The 18,593-nt window shown below is 39.5% G+C and overlaps 1 protein-coding gene across 3 annotated transcripts in view; it reads right to left on the bottom strand.

Moving 5' to 3' along the window:
* Positions 1-18,593, bottom strand: part of CTNND2 (catenin delta 2) — a 779,068-nt gene that overhangs the window by 50,406 nt on the left and 710,069 nt on the right. For all 3 annotated transcript variants that reach the window (XM_068531918.1, XM_068531937.1, XM_068531926.1), the window contains one exon: positions 4,803-5,013. In XM_068531918.1, coding sequence (XP_068388019.1) covers positions 4,803-5,013 — 211 coding nt within the window. The remainder of the gene's footprint in view (positions 1-4,802; positions 5,014-18,593) is intronic.

Below are 18,593 nucleotides of genomic sequence, written 5' to 3' on the forward strand. Positions count from 1 at the left end.
CAAAGTTTCTGTGGAAAAGTCAGCTGAGAGTCTTATGGGAGTTCCCTTGTACATACTTAGTTGCTTTTCCCTTGCTGCTTTTAAGATTCTCTCTTTATCTTTAATTGTTTCCATCTTAATTACAATGTGTCTTGGTGAGGACCTCTTTGGGTTCATCTTATTTGGGACTTGCTGTACTTCCTGGACCTGGGTGTCTGTTTTTCTTTCCCAGGTTAGAGAAGTTTTCAGCTATTATCCCCTCAAACAAGTTCTCTGCCCCTTCCTCTCTCTTTCCTTCTGGACCCCTACAATGCGAATATTAGTATGCTTAATGTTGTTCCAAAGGTATCTTAAACTATCGTCATTTAAAAAATTTCTTTTATTTGGTGAGCTTGGTTGAATTCCACTACTCTGTCTTCCAGTCTGCTGTTCCATTCCTCTGTATCATCTAATCTACTATTGATTCTTTCTAGTGTACTTTTTATTTCAGTTATGGTATTCTTCAGTTCTGTTGGGTTCTTCTTTATATTTTCCAGCTCTCTGTTAAACTTCTCACTGTGTGCATTCTTCTCCTGAGCATCTTTAGGATCATTACCTTGAACTCTTTATTGGGTGGATTGTTTATTTCTATTTCACTTAGTTCTTCTTCTGGAGTTTTAGTTGTCCTTGATTTGCAACACATTCCTCTGTCACTTTGCTTTATTCTCTGTTTTTATTTCTATGTATCAAGTAGGTCTGCCACGTTTCCTGATCTTGGAGAAGTGGTCTTATGTAGGAGATGTCCCATGGGGCCCAGGAGCATGCTCTCCTCTGGTCACAGAGATGTATGCTCTCGGGGTGCCCCCTTTGTGGTCTGTGTGGGTCCTTCTTTTGTGGTAGGGCCAACTACTGTGGGTGCACTGGTAGGGGGGCTGGCCCCTGGTCCGGATGGCTGCCAGGCCCTGCCTTGTGTGGAGGCTGCTGGCTTGCTGGTGGGTGGGGCTGGGTCCTGACACAGCCGGCTGCTCGACGTAGGGGGTCCCGGGACTGGGGCTGACTGGCTGGTGGGCAGATAAGCCTCTGGTGCTAACAGACTAGAGGGAGGGCTCCAAAAGGCACTTGCTAGCACCAGTGTCCTCGTGGTAGAACTAGCTCCCCAAAATGCCTGCTGCTAGCATCTCGGTCCCCAGGGGGGAGTCTCAGTTGCCTCCTGCCTCTCTGAGAGGCTCTCTAAGATCGGCAAGGGGTCTGACCCAGGCTGTTTTCAAACTGCTGCCTCTGCACTCTCTGTTTTGAGGTATGTGAGATTTTGCGTGAGCCCTCTAAGAGCGGAGTCTGTGTTTCCTATGGCGTCCCTCCAGCTCTCCCATCTGGGGGCTGGTCTTCCTGGTGCTGGCGAGCCCTATGTAGGCTCCTTGGGGAGAACCTCTGCAACTGTGATGATCCTCACATGTTATTCTTATATAATCAATGCTGAGCAAAGATTAAATGCTATGTTTTGCTGTAGTTTATCACCACTAGCTAGATATGTATCCATGACAAAAGTCAAGCAACTCTAGAGGAATACATATTAATAATACTCAGGTAGCGATAATATAGTTGAAACATATTTAGTATGCAAAAATTCCTCTGATGGTGTAATTTTTTTTCTACTCCTTGCTTAGTTACAAAATAGAAAGAGACTGTGAATATGCAATGAATAGCAGCTTTTAACCTCTCAATTAAAATGCCAATACATCACAGCGTTATAAAAAACTGATGAAGGTCAAAGAAACATCGCTTTCTTTTTAGACTTTAATTTTGATTCATCCACTAGACTGGTCCCATGCAACGTCTACTTGAAAAACTGTAACTATTGATTGAAAGACTTGAACAACTGAGTACTTCTAACGTGACAAGTGATTATAACCTCAGCCACAAACAGAGTTCCTTACTGACAAGTAACAGTCGAGGCTGTTAAATGGCTTTTCTGTCTTATGACAAAATACAGTGACACACTCAACACTATTTCCTACATAACTGTTAAAATCTGAAAAAATACAAATGTACTTTTGAAACAGATGGACTTGTCCATATTGCCTGTTTCAAATGATGTGAAAAGAGTAAGTTATCAAGACTTAAAATGGTAAGTTATAAAAGGCTCCTGTAAGAGTCATTAACGATTACACAATGTCTGATCTTCACCAGAGGTGTCAAATTAGGGGCGACTGAGAATTTCAGTTGATGCCATTCATTGTGGGTGTTAGGCAAGGCCATTCCAGCCGCAGGATTCCAGAATAATTCTTCCAGTGTATTGGCAAAACATGGTGAGTTATACAGTTCAAACAGACTGCGATTGGCAACGTGCCAGGCTGACTCATTAGTATCACGGCACATTTAAGCTTGTGTATGTTTAGAAATAAAACCTATAAATATGTTAAAGGCAGAATCATAGCTACGTAGGTTTTTTCATCTGTGTTTTCTCACGCGATCTCAAGTTAAAAGTTTGAATAATTTTTTGAGGAGGGCAAGTTTGCAAGCATTTTTTAACTTAACTAGAGCCAAACTGATATTCCTCCCTTTTCCAATTATTAAAGCATCTCCAATTCCAAAGATTCTATTTTCAATAAAGTGTTTCTATTTTGTTAAAACCCGTCTAGAAGGCCATGGGAGTCTCAGTGCCTACTATCATGACAGAATTGAGTGATAAATGGTGAGTTTAGTGGTAAGATCCAGAGCACTTCTTCGGGATTCATTTTAAGAGCAGTGAGAAGTAATAATCAAATGGAAGTGTAGGTGGCTGACAAGGTTATCTCCAGTTATAAAAACCTTGTTTTGATCCCCAAATTAGTCACTAAATATAAAAGAGATAAACCACATAAAATAATGGATGAGGCTGACTAAGCAGGAGAATTATAACTGGGAAGATGCTTGACTCAAAGCAATTCCACACTTCTTATTAAATTCATAAATCCAGACTGCTAACACTGGGGAAAAGAGATAAAGAAACAATGACATGAAACGAGTATCTATCCCATAAAGACATTTTCAGTCAGTTTAAAGCACAGATTTGAGATTATTTGTAGTGAAAGGAATCTCCCATTAACAGTAATCCAGATGGGAACAGACTGAACAAGACTATTTTCTGGATTGGCAATGTGGATATATACTGTTTCATAGGTGGTTTCCTCAAATGAGTTTTTAATTAGTTTCATCAAATAATTTTCTTTGACCATAGGACTGATAAAAGCATCTCTTCTCTTTAAGGTCCAGTAGGGATGCTCACACAGATGGAAGGAATTAATGTAACCACCTCCCACAGCTCTACTGTCTTACGATTCAGAGAAAACACTTTCTTCTTGGAATGTCCCATGAATATAGACAAATATATCAGAGAGTTTTTGTGGACTATGGTTTTACTGTGTGTGCATGTGTGTTTGCTTAAGAAAAGCATCAACATATTAAGTTCCTAATGCTCAAAACAGGTAAGCATTTCAATTAGAGATTCCAAAGGTCTACTGAAGCTATATAAAAAAGAAAACCACGTGGCTTCCTGCCCATGTAGAAGAGCATTTTACTGTAAGTATTATAAGATATAATTCAAGCCATCCATCTACATTGCACAATTATTACGCGAGTCCAGAGGGGCTTCTCTATATTTGATATAGGAAAGTATTCAAATCCTAATCCTGAACTGTTCATTGAACCTATTTGGAGGTCTCAGGGGGCTTAAACAGAAGCCCTGAAACTTCATTTATTATGCAATGATAATATCTTGAATTAAATGAGAGAATTTCCAAAAAGTCTCAAAGTGCATCCTTCACAGCCTTTAATAACAGGAGAAAAATTATTCAGCGTTTAGACATAAAGGAATGGGGAGGGGGGCGGTGCGGCCAGGAATGCAAAGTCAAGAAGTAGACCCTTGATAACAAAAGGTTTATTACCCTTTTAATCTTAGTTGATTACATTGAGGGACTTCCAGGAGGCAAAACTGAATTAAGGTTAGTGAATGTTTTTGTAAAATTGACAGCTCGCTGATATACTGACACTGTGGCTTGTGAAGATATGTTTTGGTTACATACTGTAAGATACCATCGATTCTTAAATCAAACTGGGGACATTCCTGTTTCTGGCGGTGCCGCGCCTTTGACATGAGCCTTTTCTCTCTTTATTCCATTGGCATAAAAGCCCTCCTTCCTCACTGCCTCTATCCCCTCTGCCCCGGAAATTTCTATTCAGTCTTTAAGACTTGATTATTACTTCTTTCAGGAAATATTTTATGACAGCCCCTCCCTCAGTTTTAGATTGGAAAGTATGAGCACAGTGACTTGTTAAATTCAATCATTTGTCCCAAAGGCACAGCTGGTAAGGGAGGGTGCTGGTTGGACGCTGATTTCTCTCTGACTCCGTCACACCGTTTTCTCCCCCATCCTCCCTGACTTGCTATGCAGAACTGAAGAGGCACAGAACAAAAGGATGTGGATCTGTCATCAACACTTGGACTTGCAGCCGCAGAGGAACAGCTGCCACCAAACACCTTCATGAATCAGGGTCGTCTCTTCCGTATGGAAGGAACATGCTAGTCACTAGACTGGACGCTGGATTGTCAAGCCTATCTTACTAACATCCCAGGACTCACCAAGTCATGAGTTATTTATCAAATCAAAATTACTAGTAAGATCAGCTTTCCTTGTGGGGTGGGAAGACTGGAAACCATCTGCTGTTTTCCTTCTCTTGATTATCAGACACCAGTGCTTCCCAGTGACGTCCCGTAGTGTTACCCATACCCAGGGTATGCTGGGCACACTTAGAACCGATTCTACCAATACCAATTCTACGTGATAGGAAGTCACCGTCTGACTTACTTGTCTCCTTTGCTTTTGGAGATGCCGACCAACTTCTCGATGCCGCCGGCGTCCCGTAAGGCCTTGGCATTCTCCATGTTCTTGGTGATCACCTCGTGCAGGGTGCAGCACACGGCTGTCACCGTGTCATCCGACATGGCCTTGCTCGCCGCGTTGCTGCTGTTATTCCCGCCTGGAAGCCGATGGACCAGGTCTCGCATGGCGTATTTGCCTTTGGAAAAGAAAACGAAGGGAAGAGTTGAAATGCGGTCAAAACAGAGGAAGAGGGTGGAGGGAGAGGTGGAGATGGGGGTGAGAAAGAGAACACAAGAGGCCACGTTAATGCAATGTTGTCTGTTCCCCATCACTGATTATTCTTTATGGGGTAACTGCGGACACATACACAGAGAAAACGGTATTTCTTCACAGCGAATGTCTGGACTTTTGGTGCTGCATGGATGTGGGACTGACTCTTTGGACAAGTTATTTCATGCCTCTGAGCCTCAGCAAGAATAATGGTACCTCCCTTTCAAGGCTGTTGCGAAGAAATGTGTGGGAAGCACTTAACACACAGCGATGACCCTGGACTCAGGACTCAATAGAGGTTAGCAATCGGTGGGTTCCTGCTTGCTATTCACAGAAGTCAGGAAAACATAGGGTAATTCTAACATAACCTCAAAAATGCCTTGACGGGAGCTATGTTGGGACTTGTATTATTTAACAAATAAGAATCAAAACACAAAAATCTGTGTATATATGACATCTGCATTCTGGTCCCTATAAAGCAAAGAGAAACATTTAAAGCAGGGGAGAGAAACTTTACAAACAATATATAAAACTAGGTGTCCTTTGAACTAGGGTAACTGGATGATCGATCTGTCTCTCTGATGGGATTTTATTGAATGGTTCTACCATATAACATTTACTAATTTGACATGTTTTACTTCCCGTGGAAAAAATAAGATAAAATGCAACTTTGCTTCCTTAATTCACTTTATCATTATTAATTATGCTACTCCCCATGATAGAGGTACTTATAATGACATCTTTATGGAATACTTTTAGTTTACAAAGCCATTTAGGCATTGCCAATAACCCTGCAAGACAATTAATTCATCCCACCTGCAGCTTCCAATTCTGTTCCATTAATTTACTTCTGGAACTAAGTAAAGAAATGCCTGTAGCAAAGTTGCCTGTTCTTAAATTTTTCAGGTGGAATCGGCATGTGTCCGAAGTTAAATTCCTGTCTTGTCTCCCATCCCCCAATTAGACATATTTAGGTAGCTCCTAAAAGCCATTTAAATATTTTTCCTCCTTATAGGTCTCTAAAGGATAACTTCTTTTGCTGTTTAATTCTCTGGCATGTGGTGCTTGGGGGGCAGGAAATGGAACCATGGAAGGAGGCAATGACATCTTAATTCTAGGCAGTAATAAATAAAACATAAGACTTCGTAATTTTGGTATCTGCTCGTATCCTATGTTTAGGTGGCTTATTTTAGCTTGGATGAAAAAAAAAAATGCTGATGTCTAAATTACCAAAATAGGAAAGTGTCTTCATTCACTTGACGACAGCCGAGAAGTGTCTGACAAAAATGGTTTGCCTGAAAACCCCCAAATGTAGCATATTTATTTTCCAATGACAGCACCTAAGACAGGTTGGAGAAGATCCTTTGTACAAGATAGTCCTCTGAGCACCTGGCTTTACCTACTCATCATTAAATCACACTCAGCTCGGGCTATGAGTTTAGTTCTGTTGAGCTCAGCAGGCTGGAGACTGTATCATTAACCCCGCACAAACCACTGTCAGACCAACTTGAATTCACAGAAGCGAGAAGATGGGCGCATTCTTTATCAGGGAAGTGATGGAGGAAGGAAGCAGCACACTCTCTCAATCCTTGTGCATACAGGGGCAACCCCACTCCTGAATGAGCACAGAAGACTGGTTGTGTGGCCTTGGACATCATCAACGTTGACAGCAAAAATGAGGAGAGGGAGAGGATTAGGCTAGAGCATTTTTTTTTTTTTTTAGTTTTTGTTATCATCATTTAAAAAATTACGACAGACTTGAAAGTGTGGTTTCGTCTTACACAGCTTCCCAACCCGTGAGCCCTGAATGAGAAGCAAGGTGTCCCCATGATGTTCAAGTGGCAGGAACCACCACTCTCCCCAGAGCAGCCTCTTCGACTTGCCCCAGTGTGCTGGACAAATACTGTCATTTTGCATGTGCTCCCCAGTGTGGAAAACAGCAGGAGTCACTGCCATATATATATGGGCACAGGGACATCAAGGGCACCTGGGGCTCAGCAGTGCTTTGGGAGGCTGTGAGGATGGAGAGGAGGAGAGCATAAGAGTACAGGCCTCACCCTGTGGATAAGCCTGCCAGGAAATAGAGGAGCTTCCTGTCTTAGAACGGGTGCCACCAACCACTGCAGACTGAAGACCACTCCCCCTTCCTCTGGCTTTAACTTGGGTTAAAAATAAGTAAATAACATGACACAGCCTAACATCACAGAGTGACTCATGCTGACCATACCACCTAGCAGGTGACTAATATTTCAGGACGAGAGCAAGGAACTTGTGCCTACAAAGACCTGGCCCTCAGGGGATCAGGAACAGAAGAGCAGCCATGATGGAGAGTCCTCAGACAAGGCTTCGAGCCCAGTGAAACGGTGGCGGTAACGCAGGGGACGAGGATTCAGAAATTTCTAGCGGGGATAATGAGGTGGGTAGTGGAAATCAAGTGAACTCTGAAACTTAATAATAATGGGCAAGTTGGATTTCTATTTTATTTTTCCACACAAAGGAAAACATGCTTAGCAATTCCCTGGTGGTCCAGCAGTTAGGACTTGGCGCTTTCACTGCAGGGGCCTGGGTTCAATCCCTGATCGGGGAACTTACATTCTACAAGCCGCACGGTATGGCCAAAAAAAAGAAAAAAGAAAAACATGCACAACTAGTGAACATCATACGGGAGAACCACAGAGCAAAATCCCATGGGAGAGACAAACAGGTCATCAGGTTCAAAAGACACTTAGATTGGTGAAAACAAAGTGAATACCTTGCCACCATTGGGAACCAAGATGCTTTCCATTATTCACTCTCATTGGCATCACATGTTACAAAAGAAAAGCATGTTGCTCCGAGATTAAGACAGATGCTCCCTGAGATGAAAACAAAACAAATACAACTCCACCACCACCACCAACTAAAGGTCACTCTGTGTTGCTCAAATTGTCAACAGAAATGAATCCTCGGGCCATTTCTTTGAAGTTACTTAGCCTCTCATGAAAATAACTTTATCTTTGACATGTGTAATACTGATATGAGATGACTATTGGACATATTACAATTGTGTAAAAAAACAACTACTGTTCCTATCAGTGATGGACTAACTGTAACCTTGTAACTTTGCTACCCTTCCTGCCCTGTGTGTGGGCAGGTGTGTTTGTAAATTACAATTAAAAACTATTTTCTCCTTATGTTTCTTTTTGGGGTCTTCTGTTTAGAGTTGGTGGGCATGTGGAGGTGTGTGGATGGACTCAGGGGACCTAACAAACTGTGTTGCCCTAGAGCAGAGCTCCTTGCTGAGCTCCTGTACACATAAGAGCTGGTGGGAATTTCACGATGAGATAACAGAGCTTTGCTCTCACTGACTGTGCCTGTTTCTGTTTCTGTTTCAGCACTAAGCCTATTCCTGGTATTGATTTGTGCACTACCCCTTGGTTTCTCCACTGGTGGTGGCAATATTGAGTAGTGAGTGGTTTTATGGGCTAACCACCTGTGATCTTGAGTCCTTTCCTAAGCTGATTGTATATCACTCTGGATCGTTCATATGGTCCTCTGTATAGCTGGTCTTTGTGATGCACTCTGGTAAACTCAAATCTCTCAAACCAACATTAGAGGAAAGAGGTTAAAAAAAATGTCAGCCGAGAACAGCCCTGGATCAGGAACATTACAACTCCTTTGTCTATGAGGTCTTAGCACATCTTTGGCTTCCCTATTTCTGGAGATGCTAAAACTGACCTGTGAGTTTTTGCTGAGTTGCTCTAAACTAATTTTTTTCTTCCATTTTTTATGGTGGTAAAATACACATAATAAAAATTTATCATCTTATCCACTTTTAAGTGTACAGTTCAGTGATATTGATTAAATTCATATTGTTGTGCAACCATCACCACCACGTATCTCCAGAACTCTTTTCATCTTGCAAAACTACAATTCTATTAAACTCTATTAAACCATTAAACAATAACTCCCCACATCATCCATTAACAACCAACGTGCTACTTTCCATCTCTATGATTTTGACAACTCTAAGTATCTTATATAAGTGGAACCATAGAGTGTGTCTTTATTTTGTTCAGCAATAATGTCTTCAAGCTTCATTCATATTGTAGAATATATCAGAATATCCCTTTTTTTTTTTTAAAGTCTGGATGATACTCCCCTGTATGCATATACCACATTCTGCTTATCCATTCATCTGTTGGTGGACACTTGGGTTGCTTCCTTATTTCAGTTATCGTGAACGATGTTACTATGAACAGAGGTGTACAAATATCCTTTCTCTTTCGATTTATGTGTCTTTGGATCTAAAGTGAGTCTCTTGTAGACAGCATATATTTGGATCATGTTTTTTTTTTCTTTCTTTCCATTCTGCCAATCTCTGTCTTTCGATTGGAGAGTTTAACCCCTCTATATTTAAAATAATTATTGTAAGGAGGGACTTAACTTGTGTTATTTTGCTATTTGTTTTCTACATGCCTTGTAGCTTTTTTGGTCCCTTATTTCCTACATTACTCTCTCTTTTGTGTTTGTTTGTTTTTTTTGCAGTGAAATGTTTTAACCCCCTTTTCATTTCCTTTTGTGTACATTCTGTAACCATTTTACTTGTGGTTACCATGTGGATTACATTTAATGTCCTAAAGTTATAACATTCCAATTTAAATGTATACCAGTTTAACTTCAGTAATGGACAGAAACTCTGCTCCTTTATAGTTCCACCCCCAACCCTTTCAATTATGGATATCACAAAACTACATCTCTATATGTTGTGTCCAAAAACATAAAATGATAACTTTTTTTAATGTGTCACTTTCTTAAAGTAGATAGAAAACAAAATATGGAGTTGTAAGCCAAAGGTACAATAATACTAGCTTTTAGACTAATAATTTTTAAAAATGCATTATTCTCTTGAATCATGTAAACAACAAAAAAAGTGGAGTTACAAACTGTTTTTACAATAAGACTAGCTTTTATAATTACCCAGTGTTTTAAAGCCTTTGTCTAGCACTTCTGCCACTTGCTCTTTCTCAGGGAAGTTTCTGTTGGTTCATTTTTTCCCTTGGAATGGGTATACTTCCCTGTTTCTTTGTATCCACTGTGATTTTGTTGTTGTTGTTTGTTGAAAACTGGACACTGCAATCTAACAACCTAGCAAGCCTGGAATTCAGATTCCTTCCCTTGTGCGGGTTTGCTGGGTTTTGTTTTTAATTGCTGTAGGATGTCTGTGTGCTGAGGTGTACACTGAAGGTCTCCTCAGGTCTTTTCTGAACCTGTGCCTTTCCCTGGGCCTACATGGTGACTTTCTAATTTCCCTCACATACACATTTGCTTTTGAATGTCCTAATCTTTAATATCTGGCTCCCAAAAGGGGAAAAAGAGAACAACGAAGGGGGAGGGAAGGGCACCAGCCCTTTAAGTTCCCTGGAAGTCACTTCAGCCGGAGGGGGAGGGGTTTTCGACAACTGGGGAGCGTGTGTAACAACAGCTGCCTCTGTGTCTGCAACTCCATGATCAGTAGCAACAATCTGAACACAGAGTGCCCAGTATTTGGAGGACGGATCCCTTATTGCCCACCCTAGCTCCCACCAGCTACATACAAGCTCCCCATGAACACGTGTATAGCTGCCTGCCAAGGGCTGGGTGTGAGAATGGGTAGCTGTTACTGGGCTAAGAACTGAAGATGACCAAAATTAACCATAATTCACCGTCCAAGCTTTCCTCTAACAGGTGCAAGCCTTCATTAGACTCCAGAGTTCCGAAATAGTTACACTGGACAGATTCTGCCGGTGAGACTGCTGTCTGTGTGCGGGGGGGGCAGATTCCTGGGTTTCCTACCCACCATCTTCCAGAATCTTCTCTCCACACTGAATTTACATTGCTCAGTGGTTGAAGATGTAAAAGTGAGGCACTGATTTCCTTGTGACTGTGTGTCTACGGGTAAATGTGAAAAGAGCCTTTTCCTCCTTTGCCAAAGGAAAATTGTTAGCCCTTACCAAGGATCCCCAGCGCAGTACTCTGTGGGCGGTCACAGCTCTTTCTGCAATGCGGCTAGCTCCTTTTTCTCTTTCCTTTCTCTCTTTGGCAATGTTTAGAGCTTAATGTTTCATAAAAATCTGCCACTTTAAGGACATTTAATAGGAACAGTTTATCACAAAAGGGGAGAAAACATGTGCAAAAAATCTATATTTTAAAACTGGTTTATGTGGCTTTCCGACCAAAGAGGTGAGGCATTCAAGATGGTAGTGTTTGCTTATTGAAAAAGTTTGAATGCTTGTTTACATGGGAAAGTTCTGAACAAAACAGCAGTTACTTTCTGTCTTTAGGCACTAGGAACTTATACCTTGTGTCTCCTGACAGCTTTTTAAAAAAAAATTTAATTAAATTAATTTTTTATACAGTAGGTTCTTATTAGTTATCTATTTTATACATATTAGTGTATATATGTCAATCCCAATCTCCCAATTCATCACACCACCACCCCCCCGCTTTCCCCCCTTGGTGTCCATACGTTTGTTCTCTACCTCTGTGTCTCTATTTCTGCCTTGCAAACCGCTTCATCTGCACCATTTTTCTAGATTCCACATACATGCATTAGTATACGATATTTGTTTTTCTCTTTCTGACTTAACTCTGTATAACAGTCTCTAGGTCCATCCACGTCTCTACAAATGACCCAATTTCGTTCCTTCTTATGGCTGAGTAATATTCTATTGTATATATGTACCACATCTTCTTTATCCATTTATCTGTCTATGGACACTTAGGTTGCTTCCATGTCCTGGCTATTGTAAATAGTGCTGCAATGAACATTGGGGTGCATGTGTCTTTTTGAATTATGGTTTTCTCAGGGTATATGCCCAGTAGTGGGATTACTGGGTCATATGGTAATTCTATTTTTAGTTTTTTAAGGAACCTCCATACTGTTCTCCATAGTGGCTCTATCAATTTACATTCCCACCAACAGTGCAAGAGGGTTCCCTTTTCTCCACACCCTTTACAGCATTTGTTGTTTGTAGATTTTCTGATGATGCCCATTCTAACTGGTGTGAGGTGATACCTCATTGTAGTTTTGATTTGCATTTCTCTAATAATTAGTGCTGTTGAGCAGGTTTTCATGTGCCTCTTGGCCATCTGTATGTCTTCTTTGGAGAAATGTCTATTTAGATCTTCTGCCCATTTTTTGATTGAGTTGTTTGCTTTTTTAATATTGAGCTGCATTGATAGCTCTTTTTGAAATTGCCTTCTCCAAATCTACACCCCAGAGTCAAACTAATAAAACTTTAAAAAAATGTCTTTTATATCTAAACGGTCTCTGGCCATTTCCCAGACTGCTGCTGGGTAACATCAAAGAGTTTTCTTCATCACCTTATGAAATAAGGGATGTTTGTTAGAAATAACTAGGAATGTTTGGCATTCTGCAAGTTTTTGTTTGGTTTATTACTGTTGTAAGAGCTGTCCTGTTTATCAAGCCTTCAGTAAAAAAAAGACCTGGCAAATGAAAAAAAGAGAAACCCAACCTCCTTAGTGATGACAAGTCTTAGGATGATACTTCAGCAGTTATGAACCTTTCAGTTCAGTTAGAAACATGCTCCCTTTCATGTTAAAGAATGGCAATAAAAGAAAGATTATAATAAAACAATAAATAATTATTTATTATTTAATTATAATTAAATAAATAAAAAATAATGGCCAATAAAAGAAAGATTCCATTTTTAGGTTTAAAAGAGCCTTTTCAGTTGGTGGGAATCCTAACACACTCTTTATGGAATAAATTAAAAGATCCTGGAGAGTTTTCATTACCCTCACTGTCCGTAATATATACTTACTGTAATGCTAGTCACTGACTAACTTCTCACAAAACTAAACTCGTCTCAAGTTTGATATTGTTGTTTGTAATGAACAAATAATCAGAGCAATTCAGCCATATCATCAATAGGTGGTTTCTGATTTTCTCCCACACTCTCCTAAAGACCCTGCCAGAACCACAGATCAATAATTGGGTCTGTTGGAAGAAACATCAAAAGAGCCTGATCAAAGAACTCTAACGGGTACTGTTAACACTTGATACCATAGAAAATAGCCTCTTGGTTACAGACACTCCTGTTAAGCTGAAATCCTCGAAACAAATGAACATCTTTCAGACTACCAAGGGATTGAGTCAGGGTTCCAGAACTCATTCACTTTGAGAATCTGGACTTCGAACTAACCCAAGATCAAGACAACAAGGATTAATTACTTAGAGTAAATGACACAAATTTAGTTGTGGTTCATGTTCTATTTTGAGTTGGGCTTATTATAAAATCCTTCTTCTTTCTACTTCCTCTTTCTTTAATGCTTGATTTAACAGGTTATGTGTATAAAAACTAGATGAAACGTTCTTTAAATGGAATCTTGTTCTAATTAATTCTTCAGAATTCAGAAAAAATCTCTTGAAAATTTGTAAAATAGGTAATAAGTTATCAGGAAAAGTTAATAATAATAATAATCCTTTTAGTATAACAACATATGTTGAGTGGTCCTGTCTACACTGCTTAAAACAATAGTTAAATAATATAAAAATGCCTTGACTAACCTGTTTCCCTTCTTTGACCATAGGTTTTTATAGATTGAACTAGAATCTGTCCTCCTTTCTACTAGAACATAATTGAAAAAAATCAAATCTGTACCCATGACCATGCCATAGATGTCACATTTAAAGGCAAATATCATTTAATTAGGCATGACAAGCCCATTAAAAACAAGTAGATTTAATATGTGGGATTGAGGTCTACAGTATCCTCCTAGGACACTGGCTTGGCTCGTGTTGTATGGCTTAAGGAATCCTAGCCCTACAGGCAGCACGGCCAGGAGTACTGAAAAGTTGGAGCTCAGAGAAATGGAATAATCCCTGAGTTACAGGTAATGAAGGTGAAGACTGGCAGAAATGCCTCGGCCACTGCTGTGTCATTGATCCCAGTAGATGAGGTGAAAGGGAATAAATTATTTCTGCTACATAAAGGAAACAAAATTACAGACCTAGGATCTACAAACAAAACAAAAGTTAACTCTCAAGATTTATTATCACATAGGTCTAGTTTTGATAACCATGCACAGAGGTCTTTGTGAGTGAATCCACACTACTTGATATACTTACGTCTGTACAACTGGTCAACCACCAAATTAATGGTCCCAAATCAGAAAACTGCTAAACCACAAACATCGGTGGTTAAATCTGCACTGCCACTGTAGGGGCAGAACTTCAACATCGGAGGGATCAGGAAGGAAAACTGGTACCTTGTTCTGACTCCATCATGACTGTCTACACATCATGTGCTCAACACAATCCAGAATCAGGAAGACAGAACAAAACTAGAAACCAGCTCAGGGAAACAAATCCAAAACAGAGAAAGGGAAAGAAACACAGGCTCGCCCTTCTAGCCCTAATCCCAATGAATGAATCTTTGAGTAATTTTCTAGCAGCTGCTGACTTTTGAATCAACTTCATCTCTGATGTTTGCAACACTGATATGTGACAGACGGTATGATTATCTTGTGAGAAAACTGCTGTTTGTCCACCATGAATGGACTAAGTGTGACCTTACAAACCATGGTACATTTGTGCTTTTTTATTTTAAAGGTGGAAGGCTGGTTTTTCTTAAGTCTGGATCCCTTGCAACAATTTGTTAGTAAAAATCCCTTTCTCTTGATGCTTTTGTCTGTATGCTTTCCTTTCTCAGATTGGAAAATGGGTGTGACAACACTGACCCTCTGGTTTCATCACGCCGGCCCCTTTTTCCCAAAATGGGACCTGTTCATCTCTACATCTGCCCCTTTGCTCCTGCCAGATTAGAATCAATATTTAATGAAATGCATTGGTTTTTTAAAAAAAAGCGAACCTTCTTTTATGTATCTGCTAGCTGCTTTAATTAACGATTTATCCAAATAGAAAGAGAGAGGAAAAGTCATAGTAAGAAGAGATCAGCTGGAGGCAAGGAATCAGCCAGTGGTTGCGGTGGGTACAGCTTGAGACAAATTCTGGAAGAAACACTAAAGTTCCTTATGCTTTTTTCTGATAACTATGATTTGGAAAAAACAAGCACAGCCTTATAACACACATCAGAACCTATTTCACATGCCAGAATTGGTAAGCAGTTGGTCTGAGAAAATGAGGCAATCAGTAACTCAACCCTGTGAATAGAAATAATGTCAAGTAAAGCAAATCTTGTAGGTTTGCGGTATATGGTATGCAGTTCTTTCAAGAGTTACCATCTCCAAATAAATAACCTACTCCATCTGTTTGGAAGACAAGAGGAATTGTATTTTTTAGCACCTTGAGATCTTATGCAGAGGATTTCACTGAATTAGGCTCTGAGAAATTCTCACATTGTTGAAATGTCAAGAAGTAAGGTAATGAGTAGAAATACGGACAAGAAGGTGGCTAAGATATGCATACGTAATTTGTAGAAGAATCACTCTAAAAATAAAAACCACAGTTAATTAACAGGAGGTTTGCTGAAGCACCTTTTTGAACTAGAAATAAATTGATTTTTGAGAAATATTGAAAATGAGGCAAGTAACTGGTATAATACATTTTAACAAGATTTAAATAATTTGATTAAATATTAAGCATGATAGGAAAAAAAATTATTATCTCAATTCATTGCCTCATTTTAAAAGCAGAAAGGAAGTAGAGGTGAAAATTTAAACACTGATTCTGGTTTCAGGGGAGAAACCTAGGAAGGCTTTTTATTTTTAGGTCAAGATTTCTGTCTAACAAAGATCCAAGAACTCTCCTAGGATGAAAATTTCAGACAATAGTGTGTCTGAGACAAGGTGAGGTCAGTATTTCTGTAAGAAAAGCTTGTTTTCAGTAATAGAACCTGCAGTTAGTCCTCTGGCCTGATATTAGCACATTGGGATAAGAGTAATTCATTGATTAATGCAAGTAGCCTAATGAAGAATTCTAACATTGTATTCCCAAGTTCTTGCTTTCTCAAACTGATCTACCCCTCTGCCAAAATAAAAGAGTTTCAATAAAGGGCACAAAGGGCTGCTACTCATAGATTACATTAGAGAGTGGTTTAATGTTTTCAAGAAAAGTCACATCTATTTCAGTTTCTACTTTGTATCTCCCTAGGGCTATAGAAAAGGCAGGTACAATTTCCAATTTGTATAGAAGACAACTGCAGCCCAAAGAGATTAAATGATGTGTGTAAGGCTGCAGAGCTGACTGTATCCTGGCTTTGGTATCTTTCCATGGGTCTCTTGGCCAGAAACTCCTCTCTCCAACCAGCCCTCCTCACTCCCTCCTCTGAGCTTTTTTCACAGGTATAATCTGTACCACCTGTATGACACCTACCCCGTAACTCATTTATTCAGTTGTTCTATAGACATTCACTGAAGTTTCCTCTAGTTAGCTTATATATGTAATTAATCTTTCCAACAATAATATAAACCAAGGACAGGATGACATCTAATAACCTTATGTTTACTGATAAATGAATAAACAATTTACATGAGCTCTTTGACTACACAATGCAACCACAGGACTCTGATGGGAATTCATTCACATTTATCCTGCTGTTGTTACCTACCTCTGTGACAGATCCCTGGAACTCTAGTCCTACAGGATGCTGTATTCTAAAAAGGGTTTCATTGTAGCATATGCGTGGGAAATGCTGTGTCTGATGCTTAACTCAGAAATTTACAATGTATATTAGCAAAGTGAAGCCTCTTGCAGTCCTGCTGGTTAGACAAAATGAAACCCTTTGGTGAATTTAGTTTAACCTAGAGTTTCCCAAATTTGTCTGCAAAGAGAAACCTTCTCGTGCATGACACCCATTCCCTTCCCAGAGGACTGGGGTTCTGGGGGGCTTGCTTGGGGTGATCCTGGTGGATAAGGGAGGCTACATTTCTGTTCCTGTTACTATGCTTGTATGTCACCAAATACCCACAGATCCGTACCACCAAAGACACCTTAATTTCACAGCAACTTGATTTGATGTTGATAAAAATCAGAAATAAAAGAAATGCTCCGACTACGCAAAAGGATGGCTGGAGAGAATGCATGGTAGTGTATTTTAGGCATTGTCTGATAGGAGCCACTCTAAATACACTTTATTCCTAAATGCATTTTTCTTGTTCTGATTTCATACATTCACCCCCTACCCCCATACTTCGTTCACAGAGGACTTCATAAGCCAGAGAGATAAATCTCACAGAAGAAGGAGTTATAATTATTTGCCTACAATTCCACTTTCCTCATTAACCAATGAGCTGCTTATGGATGAATGCCCCGTGCAGGTTCTCAAATGAGGACGTCCGTTGATTGAAATTCACTTAATTTTGTGTCCCAGGTTGATTTTCTTCCCAGTACCTACCAGCCAAGCCAAGCACTGGTTTCTACTAGGCAATTCTAATTCTAATTTATATTACTGAATTGAGCTTTGGATACCAGTAGGTCTTATCTGGCTTTAGGTGACTGGTTCCCCAGGGTCTGATTTTGCTTCTATAAAACCAGGGCATGAAAGATCCACCTTCGCAGCTGAAATAAACTTCAGACTGCAGGTAACTCGAGGCATCTTGGGGCTGTCTGGATCATCAATCACTCTAACCTTCTAACACACATCATGGGACCCTAAATTATATGCCAGGGACCTGCACTTGTTCCAGGTCTTAAAAGATCCTTGTCTCCTTATGCTTAGGAGATAATCTCCTTCCATGGGTATAAGATGATTTAGAGCAGCCCCTACCAACAACAGTAAAGATACCTTTTCTTTAAAAAAAAAAAAACTTCTCTTTATAGTAGCCTCTTAAAAGTCACTGCTGAACGCAGCATGTGGCCCATTACGAGTCAGGTTTTATTGACTGCCTTTTTTTCTGTGAATGAGACACATCACTCTGTTGCATATCTAGTAATTTTGGGTTGAAAATAAATTTTTAGCAACTCTGAAAAAAAAAAAAAAACCTTCTCTTCATTTGTCCTCACTTTGAGATAGATTTTTAACAGGATTTATTTATAAAACTCAATGTCTAGGTCAAAGCTTATTTTTTTTAGTTTCTGCCTGTATTTTAAAATTTTTTTCAGAATAAAGAATTGTGGCATCTTTTATAGTTTTATAGTAGACAGAATTCCAATTTCAATTTTGGGTTCATTATTGGAACCCAAAGATAATGTTAAATTATTTTAATAAAAACTGGTCATGTTTTAGATATTTCTCCAGATTCCCTAGCTAGTGAAAGCATTCCTCCTATGAACTGTAAAAATATCTTGGGCTATATAATACTGCCCGTTTCTTTATTAATTAACCACAGTGGACGTTTTGTATGGAATTGCTGGCATTATTAATGTATCTAGAATTCCAGTGTTTATATTGTAGGCTTATGCTCCGTGTGTACAACTAAAACTTAAAGTATTTATACTTTGATGAGTTTAAAACTTTGGTGTGTTTGTGCTATACTAAAATAAAAATCAACAATTATTATAATTATATGGACTCTCCATAAGGTGATAAATAGAAAAAAGATAAAGCATGAAGATAAAGAATA

The sequence above is a fragment of the Eschrichtius robustus genome, chromosome 2 (genome assembly GCF_028021215.1).
Source record: "Eschrichtius robustus isolate mEscRob2 chromosome 2, mEscRob2.pri, whole genome shotgun sequence".
Taxonomy (NCBI): Eukaryota; Metazoa; Chordata; class Mammalia; order Artiodactyla; family Eschrichtiidae; genus Eschrichtius; species Eschrichtius robustus.